Source organism: Lampetra planeri, chromosome 2 (genome assembly GCF_965212315.1).
Source record: "Lampetra planeri chromosome 2, kcLamPlan1.2.h2, whole genome shotgun sequence".
Lineage (NCBI taxonomy): Eukaryota > Metazoa > Chordata > Hyperoartia > Petromyzontiformes > Petromyzontidae > Lampetra > Lampetra planeri.
In genome coordinates this window covers 7084153-7095812 of record NC_136108.1, presented here as the reverse complement: position 1 = coordinate 7095812, position 11660 = coordinate 7084153, and the positions used below count along the sequence as shown (strand labels likewise).

Sequence of the window (11660 nt, the reverse complement as noted above, 5' to 3'; positions counted from 1 at the left end):
ACAATAATTAAATCCCCAAATGAAGGAAAAGTTTACCTACTATCTACTCGATGCACATATATGTTGTATGTGTGGTTGTATAAGTAGTTTTTACGAAGTAATGTAAAACAAATACAATACAGCACCATATTTCTGAATATTCTCCACAAACCCGATTATGTTTGTTTATTTCATAGGAAAATGTCAATCACAACCCGAACAAAATGAATATGTAAACGTGCTGTTGCATTTGTGCCAGGAGATTCACATAATTCCAATTTCATTTGTTACACAGGTAAGATTTTACATTCAAGAAACCAGTCCCTGGACATGTCACGGTGTGTATTGGTTTATTCATTAAAATCCCTTTTATGATTGACTCAATGTGGCTTAAATAATCTGTACATTGGACAATACATTAGCAGATGTAAAAGCTTGGATTGTTCTTTAATTGTTCTCTTTGTCCTTCGTAAGACATTGTTGGTCAAGTTTTTTTTTCCTAGAGCCTGCAAAATGAAAATGCGGCAATTAATGCAATGGACAGAGTGAACAAAAACGAATCTTATTTACACTCAATGCATGTACACAAGGATTAAAGTACACAAGCTAAATACATAATATGAGCTAGCTTAGACAAAACACATGCTTTATAGGACGTGTACCGAGGAGATGGAGCAATGAAATTGCTCCACCTCATATGCAGGAGCTCGATGGATTGTTTCTTCGTGAGTCCATGAGAAATGATTGCTTTGGGAGATTTCCATCCAGCAGTGGATGGATAATGACAGATCATCATTTTTTTGACGTAATTATTTTTTGTCATTTAAAAAAAAAATCATCGTATCCTCAAATTTATACTTACCGCAAAAATCTATTTAACCAGCCATGACTCTTGTGATGAATTCTGTTCACAGAAAATACAAATGATTAATGTTTACACAGCATACACTAAAAAAAAATCAGTATTCCCAGTTGCAATGGTAATAAAATACATTTTGATAAATTAACATTTGTGCAAGGTTTGCATACTTATTAATATAGCAATTTGTATGCAGATTTGTACATAATTAAATATATGAATATTGTAACAATTGGCTATGACATTTTACATTAACTGTTAGTTATGGTCAAATAACCCACGTAACTCAAACATCATGGGAAGCTATCACCCAGCAGTGGATTGACAAAAGGTTGTAAACTATAAAGTTGCAATAAATATACAGTACTTCATTAAAATGTTGTCTTGGTATTGGCAACTATAATATTTCCAGAATTGGGTCTTCACAAACTATCGTAATGAATTACAAAATGAAGTCATACCATCGATTTTCATATATCCTTCTGCATCTTCTAGGCCAGCGAGGAGAAAATCCACATCTTCCAGCGGCATCTTCTCTCCTGTACATATCAATAACAGAGCGAAAGTGAATAATGGAACGTAACACACAACAGTGGCTGTAAAGCTGCTGCTGTTTAAGTCAATAGATTACTTCATGTTTTAACACCTTTGTTGAGGACATCACACATTTCAAAAGTGTGCACTGTCAAGGGACTGAAATGGTCTACCCACCGAGAGTCACGAGGAACTGGCGCACCTCAGGGGCCAGCACTGTACCATTTCCCTCCTTGTCGAAGAGCTTCAGACCCTCCTTAAAGTCCTCGACGGTTCCCTCCTCTTTGAGGTTGACAATGAACTGAAGCATCACCAGAAACTGATCAAAGTCCACCAGTTTGCCCTCCATTTCTGTGGGTCAATGGGGCGGAGATTTTCATGGTGTGGGTGTCAGGGTGCAAGGGAAGGGAAGGTGGTGTAGACAGTATTGTTATTACAAATTCATTTGTAGAAAAAAATGCATGAAACTGCATCAACATCCAAAGCCAATTTGTCACGTTTAAGATGCACACTCAACAGCTGTTGCCATTGTACGCTCGGTGAACCACGAAGCAGCTTCCTTAATCGTCAAAGTGGAAACTCATTATTTGCTTGATAATCTAGACCAGTGGTTCCCAACCTGTGGTCTGCCGATCACCAGGTGGATGGGAAGTGGTCTGCGGCACTGTTGCAGTAACTCTGCAACAGTGCCGCAGTTAATCAAAAGTAACTTAATAATTTTCGTGAAATTTAAATTGGAAAAAAAGCTATTGCTCCTTGGTGGTCTGCAATATATATATATTTTATCAAAGGTCTAGAAAGGTTGGTGAATCACCGGTCTAAAAGACGCTCACACTATACTCTTTGGTTATTTCGGTAAAGTCACGTATAAAATATCAAATAAATTAAATCACGACGTGTCGATTGCAACACAAGCAATCATCATCAGGTGTGAAAACTACAGCATGAAAACTTTTGCTGAAGTAGGAGAGATGCTGTGGTAAGGGGTTATATAACTACTATTGTCCATGGATAGCAATTGCCACAGGGGGGCACTGTTGCTAACATTTAAGGGCGATATGAGGGGTACAACACCACCGATTTACACACATACATGCATTCAGAGGGCCCGCAGTGAGCCGAACTTAGAATTCAGAGGGAAGTCTTACCAGGCAATTTTGTAAAATTATCTGCATTTAAGGTGCACCTACCCCCAGGTGGCCCAGCTTTTGTGGGTGTCGTGGGCGTCTGGACACCACCAACATTCTTTTAAATTGTGGCTTAGAGACACCCACAACATTTTGGAAAAAAATAATGGTATTTTTTTATTGCGCATTTATATCCCTTCAATAAGGCCACTGGCAGAGCCAGGGGGTGACACGTGCCCCCCAATGATCCGATCGAAATCCCTACTTACGATCGGATCATTGGGGTTTATCAGTAATAAATCGGCATTTTGCGACCCCCACTGTCACTGTGTAGCATATTGTTACGTGCCAAGAACTCTATGAGATGATAGGACAATCGTCTGAGTCCATAATTGGCAATAAGTAACGGCAAAGCGGTTATAAGTTACTCACAGAATTGTGCGCAGTTGCGGATACAGTCCACGACTTCCCTGAAGGCATCAACACCTTCAGCGAGCGCGATGCCGATCACACAACGCGGTTCGAATTCGACCCTCGATCGATGGCTGCGCCATCGCCGCACACGCGTCGAATAAAAAGCAAGGGACAAGTCCTTACTTACTAACAACTCCTATCATTTTTCATTGCTGGAGGGGTTGCCCCTCCTACCTGAAAATCCCGGCTCCGCCATTGAATGAGGTGATACATTTAGTGATCTATCCGATGACGGGACCTTTAAATGCACAGCAGCACATGCACAGTAGGTTCAGTATCGATAAGCCATCCGCTGCTTTTATTTAATATAATTATAATATATCAGAACTCCTGTAATATATGATAAAGTGGGAGGCACATTTTGTTGATCCTATCTGCCATCTGCCCAATAACAACCGTGGACCATTTGAAAAAAAAGATACCCCCAACTTTCAGAGTGTGGCTGTTTCTCTGTATACACCTCATATTTTTTCTGGGATCTTTGGGTGGTCTTGCTCTTTCACAGAAGACAAGGACACGAAGCAAAAACGGACACACCGGGAACACACCTTCAGGCTTGAGCTTCCCTTGGATGATGCTGACTGAAAGGTTGGTGGGGTTAAACTTAAGGGCACGGATGACGTCGCCCACCATGTTTAGTGGGACCTTCATATTACCACTCTTGTCGAAGAGGACGAATGTGCCACTGAACTCTGAAAATAAATGAACGGCACCAGAACATTTATCACCATTATGCATTTACATAGATTGCCGTGACGTTGATTCGCATTGGATATAAACTTAAATCACAAATGAGTGATGGCTTTGCTGGTAAATGCCACCATCAGCTGTCATCATGCATTAGTATGGCATTAGACTTCCTTGCCATATTTCACCGCGTGTCAGGGTGTTTTCTCAATGAGCTTGTATGGTTATGTGGGGATATTTCAAGGTTGTCCCTTGGGCCCTTTCCACCAAAGAATGTCTTCTCCAAAAAAAGCCCTGCAGGTCAGCCATTTTGTTTATATATTCCACATTCGTTCATGTCTGCCATGACGACGAAAGTATTTTTAAATCTCAGCATATATAATAAAATTATGTCGAATCATAATGATCACAATTTCAAACACCGTACTTACGATTAATTTGTTCTTTCGTGAAAGTAACCTGTTAAAAAGAGAAATAAATAATCAAATACTTGTGTTTTGCGAATTACGAGGAATTATTTTTAATCATGTAGTGTTTTTTTACTTACATATTTATGTAAATACAAAAAATACATTTCCAGGAACATATGCACACGTAAAAGGGTTGTACGCAAGTAGTATATAGCGTTGCTGTCTGTAGCAATCTGCGTGAATACATTTTGAGGCACGCTTTGGTTGTATACACTATGGCTTGTGAAATGTGTTCATGCTACATTGCCTTAATTTACTTAACGTATTGACTCACACAATGGCTATAAAAGAGAGCTCCACATTGATAATAAAAAAGTTCAACTTTGTCTTTTAAAAACTGCCAACTGTTATTGTTTGGTTGATGCGCAATGATCTTAGTAAGATTGTTTTTGGACACCAAACCGCACGCTCGCAGACACAAAAAGCATATTTAATCAAAACACATCTGAAGGTCAGCGCTTTTGCAGAAACTGCGCACGTAACACGGTTTGCAACGTACACAGCTCGCAAGGTGCATTAGTAAATTGATTTATAAACACAGACAAAAGGAGCACAACATGACACATTCGACGCATACCCATTCTGCTCAGCGAACGCACCTTGACAGCCTTGGCATCAAACACAGGCTCCTTTGGCTTTTCCGGCTCGACAGGTAGTGCCGCCTCCTTCTTCGCTGGCTCCTTCTTCGTAAACTTAGGAGGCATTCTGCTTCAGCTGTAGGAGCTCTACGGGTTGAGTCACGCTCTGTCTGTCGGCCACTGCACCACTTCCGCGCTACGTTCACGTTGAGCAGTTGCCGGTGTCCTGGAAGTGTACACATGGCGCTCGGAGCGACGCTTTATAGAGAAAGGCGACCTCAGCTCCCACAGCCACCAGGGACATGCTGCCAATTTGGGCAGGAGGTTCGCTCTGTGAGCCCGAGGGCCCAACACAGGGACAGGTGTGGGTGGGGCCTCTTGTAATTCATGACTAGATCACCATGTGGGGCTCTATCAGCAGGTCCAGCTATGAATGTTGCTGGATGTCTTGCAGATTGAGTGGCACAGCCTAAGCAATGGTTAACATTCAAAAAAGTAGAGTTTTGCTGGATCGCTGTATGTGTATATATATGTTGTGTTTTCGGGTCGTACTGTGTACTTTTTTGTCACGCTGTCCAACGATTTGCCCCACATCTTACACGAAGAACCCAGCACATGGAGCGAAACGTTAGACATGATGACGATCAACACGCAAAAACAACCAAAAACAGATCGGAGAGCTAAGAATTATATTAATTTCCCTGTCCATTCGTTTGGAAACAGCGATCAAAAAGTGGAAAATAAATGCATTTCTGGATGAAGAAACAGCGAAAATATTGGTACTGTAAACTAAACATTTAATAAAAATGCAAGATTTAATTATAAAACTTTGTCATGATTTTGTTAAAGTAACCATATTAGTCAAGCTTACAGCAGCAGCTGTGTAAGCATATTAACCCGTAAGCAATTGCGAACCTTGAGTATCGCAAGGGAATAATCTGACACCACGCGTTCATCGTGCTGCTGCCCGAAATACGCTCTCCCGAGACGGCGTGCCGACAGCTCAACTGCTCCACCACCGCCAATGCCGCACATACGCTTTGCGCTTTGTCTAATTAATGTGACCTAACAATGCCGTTTAGCTTTTGTTATTGTTGCATTTACATTGTGCGCTGCACTGGCAGTCTAGTGCGGCATGCGCTCTCGACAACATTATCAGGAAACTCCAAGTATTCGTGACATTGAGTCAGATTGCTTGGCCTGTCTGCACACTGTATTTCATCTACAGAGGTCAGCTAGAATCTGGAGATTGTGGTCTTTGCCCTCTCACCCAAAGCTAATGTTAACAGTGACTTGACAAATGGATTTTATATAACTGTTGGAAAAACACATGTGCAGCAATGTGATTGTGTTAGTTTCAGTGTGTGCCAGGTTGTGAAGTTTGTTCCAGTGTGAGCTCTGATTCCTCCAGGCTGGCAGATTCTCACTGAAGCAAAAAGGCTGAGAGGTAATTACCCTGAACAGTTTTTTTCTACAAGCAAGTTGAAAACTTAATAGTATTATTGGCAGACTGACCCTCTCAATAGGCAAACTTCAGGTTGCTTCTAAGGCCCCAATCTTTGTGTGGTACTAAAAATGTACCATATTCCAGACAAATTACAATTTAATAACAGGAGTGACTATTACAAATATAATACGAATATGCAAACATTGACATTGCTAATGTTTAGTTTAACCATCATTAATATACATGCTTTATTCTTAACCAAACACAACATTTTATAAATAAACACAACATCCATGCACTTTCCCAAATTTTAGGCCAGCACCAGCCAGTGTTTTAACATCCATGGTCAAATCAGGGCCAATGCCAAAACTCTAATAAAGGCTGTGGCTCGGAGTGCAGAGCTAGTCCTCGTGTCTGTCAGCGCCTGGACAGGCGGCCGGGTTTGCAGAAACGAGTGCCACTGCAGTTGCAGCACCAACCACAGCATGCAGCAACAGCAACAACGCCAGAGCTGGCCATGTTAGGCCATGGAGCGCGGTCTGACCAGAGCCGCCCCAGAGGAGCCCAGCTCTGAGCCGTGGGGATGCGACAGCGCTGAAGATAGCGCGGGGAGCAAACTCGGCGCGTTATGAAGGAGCCGTGCGACCAACGCCTGCTGGAAGTGCAAATTGCTCGCGAGTGTGGCCTTCGGTTTCTCTTAGACACAAGTTCGCTGGGTTTCCAATTAGAAATATATTGTTTTACTTTACTTATATAAGTGGCCTCCAAAATGTGTTTGAACAAACTAGGAATGGGTAAATGTATATATAGTCTTTGGCGAGTTACGTTGTTCAGGGAGATCTAGTTTTCACGTGTTCTATTGATGTTTATAGCACGTATTAATGTATAACACGTAACCCAATTGGAATCCCTGTGGTGTGCTGAATGGTACACGGTGTCTGCATACAAATGTGTTCTACAAGTGTTCAGGGCCTCTGCCGGAGCTCTCCATGTAGAGTTATTGATGCTTAGGTTGATTGCGATGGACATAACGAAGTTCTTGTTTTATTGTGTTTGTGCAAAGGTTTACTCATATATAGTCATATCCATAAGCCAATGTCGGTTCAATAAATTATTACTTTCTTAAACGTTTCATCCTTAATAATGCGTGTAAATACCGTTTAGATATTCGTATATTAGACTGTATGTATAATGTTTGCATGCGTGAAAACTACATTAAAATGTACAGACCGCATAGGTTTGATTTGGCCATACTTCACCACGCTGGGCAGTGCTTGTTGGTGATAGGCAGAAGTCGGGACAACTTTAGACATTACTCAGCACTGACGTCAGCCATGACCGGGAATACAACTTAGGTCGTTGGGATTATAGCGCATTGCGCAAACCACAGAGCCACAGCTCTACCACCCTGTATGGAGAGTATATATATACTACATTTGTCATAACGAATAACATTCATATGTTTGCTGTGAAGAAGGATCATTACATAAAACCTCAGCCCATGTGTCTGGTATTTGTTACAAGGCGCTGCTACATTGCTATTGCCGAATGTGGTGAGATTTCGTTTGTGTGTCACGTATCTGCACGCAATTAATTTGACAGAGTTCCAATTTCAACAAATGAGAGAACATTTCGTTGCTTTCATTATCATAAGGACCCTGCTCCCTGCACATTTAACAACACGGACATTAACGTGTGTGTGTTGACAAAGCCTTAATTAATATGCCACCTAATTACAAGTAATAGGTTTGTAATGGATAAAATATTTCCATTAGTGTGCGCCACAATATTGATCGAGGAGAATTTAAAATATCATTGTAGGAAACTCCGTGAAAACAATCTCTGCAGTGTAATGTATAATCCATCATCGTTATCATCAGTCACGTCGTTATTGCCCCTTCCACTCTGGTCCCGTGGTGCCGTGTTTCCGTGCAAGAAATGTAGCAGAAAAAGTCAAATGTAATATTTACCATTCAATGAAAAGCCCCCGGTGAGTTTCATCGCGACCTACTGTTTAATGATTCCCTGGAAACTGTGTACGGTAACTGGCTTTGGCCAGCTGACGGGTGTTAAGAGTAACGAAGCAGGTCAGCTTTTAATTTTTTTTAGTTTATTATACATTGCCCATTTGACGCTGCCAGAGTGGTGTAATCATTAGCAAACTGGACTTGCAATCCAGAGGTCTTCGGTTCGACCTCGCAGCACGGCAGTTGAAACAATGGGGAGAGGTTCTTCAACACTCCGGTCTCGATATACACCCAGCGATATTAATGGTTGCGCCGGTGAGACGATGGGCAGACTGCGTGTGACGCGGTGACGTGTGGTCACTCCCACCCCATCCATTTCGCCTGGCCAGCATGGAAGAAGTGGACAAAAATATCTTGTAGAGGCGCTCTCTAGACTAGTGGAAGCTATATTTGAAGTTTTCGTGACTGCAGGGATCCCATACTCTTTGGTTTTTTCGGTAAAGTCACGTAGGTAAAAAATCAAATTAATAAAAAATGAAACAACTAAATTAGTAATTTTGCTGGAGCGGTCACACCTGATGACGGATGCTTGTGTTGCTTCCGAAACGTCGTGATTTCATTTAGTTGTTTTCATTTTTTCTTTCTTTTATTTTTTACCTACGTGACTTTACCGAAAAACCAAAGAGTATAGTGGAAGCTATTTCGCCAGCAGTGGAGTGAGCAAGCAATTGCAGGGCTGCAGCTGTTAACGTTGGCCTTTTACGAGAAACAACTCGTTTGCTGATAGTACTGGCAGTGGTGCACAAGCACAGGTAACAAAATAAACTCAATACATTGGCAAATAATAATGCCTTAGAAATTAACACATGTATAATAGGCGACGTTTCGGGCAACGGCCCTTCTTCACAGCCAGAGAGGTGAAGTGAATGGCGCCAGATAAGTATATTGCCTGTCTCTCTGGCCTCTCTCTCCGTGCTGTGTGCTGGTAGTCGCCTATCCAAGCACTATCCAGGCCAAAAAGCGGCTTAGGGGCAGTCCATAAATGACGTCACGCGATTTTGGACGATTTTTGACCCCCCCCCCCTCGTCACACGGCGTCATAAAAAGTCAGACCCCCCCCCAAAAACCATATTTTCATTTTGAAAATAAAACATGCTTTAAATCTCTTTAAACGATTGTCCTTGTAGTGCGTATTTAATGTGGCGCTGCACTCTGATGTTGTAGGAGAACACATTTATTAAAACGTCTATTTTATCAAGTAGAACGTGTTGTCTATATTTAATGTTGCGCATTTTGATGTGACGTCACATTTCTCAACCCCCCCCCCTCGTCACACGTCGTCACAAATGTCTGACCCCCCCCCCAGGAGCGTGACGTCATTTATGGACGGCCCCTTAGCTTACGAGATCTGGCGCATCACGTGTGATTTTGGTCGTATACGCACACACCTGGGCGGTTTTTTTCTAATGCGGGAATCGCAAGCGGGTTTCAGACGAGAAACTCATCCATCTCCGACACGGAACATGGTGCGCTATAAAGAAGGGCCATTTCCTGAAAGCTCGCCAATTATATACACAGTATTTATTTTATGGCAGTATTGTTGACGACTGTCCTCAGTTTAGTGTTGTTAATTGTGCTTCTTTGTGCACCACTGCCAAGGGAGCATCACCAAATTATTTGTTGAATATTCCGACATATTCTGAGCTGTTTTGTTGCAGTGGTTGATTGTGCAGTTCGGCTGTGCCTACGGCCCGTTAAAAAAGAACATTGGCAAATAATGTACTGGTATAAGGCATTTAATGTAGCTGTCGCTTTGCTGTTTTGTTGAATTGAATTTTACTGGCAAAAAGGGCCCATTTTGTAGCTGCTCACCTCCAGATATGAATGCACTGATAGTGGCATTGTCATTGTACTGTTCGCCTTTTGGCGTTCTCTGGTCTGACACTGGTGAGACGAGGCCCTAAAGAAGGTTGTCTCTGGTGTAGGCCAATCAGTTTCAAAGACAATGCCATATATTATCAGAGCATGCTTGTTTGCATGTTCACCACAAGTACGTGTGGTTAATGCAGACATGAATCCTTGCAGAAGGCTTTTATTTGGTGTTTGAACATCTTAACATCTGTTTTATTGCCAGAAAGGGTCAAACATATTCTTAAATTCTCATAGATCAAAAACTATTGAGCAAAACCGCGAACAGTAGTACCAGCCAAGGAGTGTCCACCCACATGCACACATGTACGCCTCCTCACCTATTCACCTGCACACCTACTCACTTGAACACCTGTTCACATGCACACTTGTACACCTACTGACCTGCACACCTACTCACTTGAACACCTGTTCACATGCACACCTGTACACCTACTGACCTGCACACCTACTCACTTGAACACCTGTTCACATGAACACCTGTACACCTACTGACCTGCACACCTACTCACTTGAACACCTGTTCACCTGCACCCCTGCACACCTGTACACCTACTGACCTGCACACCTACTCACTTGAACACCTGCTCACATGAACACCTGTACACCTACTGACCTGCACACCTACTCACTTTAACACCTGCACACCTTTACACCTACTGACCTGCACACCTACTCACTTGAACACCTGTTCACCTGCACACCTGCTCACGTTGGCTCAATATAATTAAGGTATATACTGCACACCTATACACCAGGGACATGCGGTCAGGGGAGGCAGGGGGAGGCAGAGCCTCACTTGTCATACTCCAATGAAAATAGCTGTGACGAAAGTAAAAAAAAAGAATAATCAAATAAAATATTTAGATTTTTCCAGTGATCTGTGTTATAAATGTAATATTTGTACGATTCCAATCATTTTTACAGTCAAAATCGCCAAATTTGCGGAGCTCCGCTGCAAATACAGGAAGAGACGAGAGGTGAGGCAGTGACGAGCTTAGCCTCCCCTCTAATTGCACAACCCCTCAGTGACTGAATGGAGCGCGGGCAATAATCGTGTGCCTGTTACTATCTCAGTATGTCACCAATGCAATGTTTGTAGACCCCTTCATGTCCTTGCCTTCCATACTCCAGGTAACGTATTTCACGTATGTGTATAAAGATATTTAGGCTCGCTGGTCCCGTCATGAAACTGCAATGAAAAAGCACCAAGGGAGGCAGCTATCACATCTATTCTAGATTTGAAGCTTTCGTGACTGCAAGGAATCATCTTCTTAGGTTTTTTTTTCGGTAAAGTCACGTAGGTAAAACATCTGCCTCACCGAGGGGGGCGTGTCTAGCACGCCCCCCTCAGTGAGGACACGCCCCCCTCGGTGTGTGAATCTGGCTCTGACACGAGCCAATGCCTCCCAGCCATTGACCTCACCGCACGTCACTGCTATACACATGCACTCTTCTACACCTGTACACCTGCTCACCTGTACAGCTGTAAAGCTGGACCCTGCACGGTTTTGAACCGGCCACAAAGCGCTCGGTAGATGCACTTACATATCACACAAGCCATTTATAAGAGTGGGATAGACTTTATTGGAAAAAAAGAATACGTACA

At 42.6% G+C, this 11660-nt stretch overlaps 1 protein-coding gene across 1 annotated transcript; it reads right to left on the bottom strand.

Moving 5' to 3' along the window:
• Window positions 1-312: 312 nt before the first annotated feature.
• Window positions 313-5059, bottom strand: LOC144726249 (myosin light chain 3, skeletal muscle isoform-like). Its single transcript, XM_078604795.1, has 7 exons — window positions 4730-5059; window positions 4092-4119; window positions 3522-3665; window positions 1550-1723; window positions 1300-1377; window positions 842-883; window positions 313-485 (listed from the first exon to the last, which is right to left on the bottom strand). The coding sequence occupies exons 1-6, from the start codon at window positions 4832-4834 to the stop codon at window positions 855-857; spliced, it is 558 nt and encodes a 185-aa protein (XP_078460921.1). The 5' UTR covers window positions 4835-5059; the 3' UTR covers window positions 313-485; window positions 842-854.
• Between the last annotated feature and the right edge of the window lie 6601 nt (window positions 5060-11660).

Excerpts from the sequence above, each read along its gene's own strand:
- LOC144726249 (XM_078604795.1), bottom strand. The coding sequence starts at position 4,834 with ATGCCTCCTAAGTTTACGAAGAAGGAGCCAGCGAAGAAGGAGGCGGCA. Across the intron at positions 3,666-4,091 it reads CACGAAAGAACAAATTAATC|AGTTCAGTGGCACATTCGTC; the intron begins GTAAGTACGGTG and ends ATTTATTTTCAG. Across the intron at positions 1,724-3,521 it reads AGGGAAGCTCAAGCCTGAAG|AAATGGAGGGCAAACTGGTG; the intron begins GTGTGTTCCCGG and ends ATTGACCCACAG.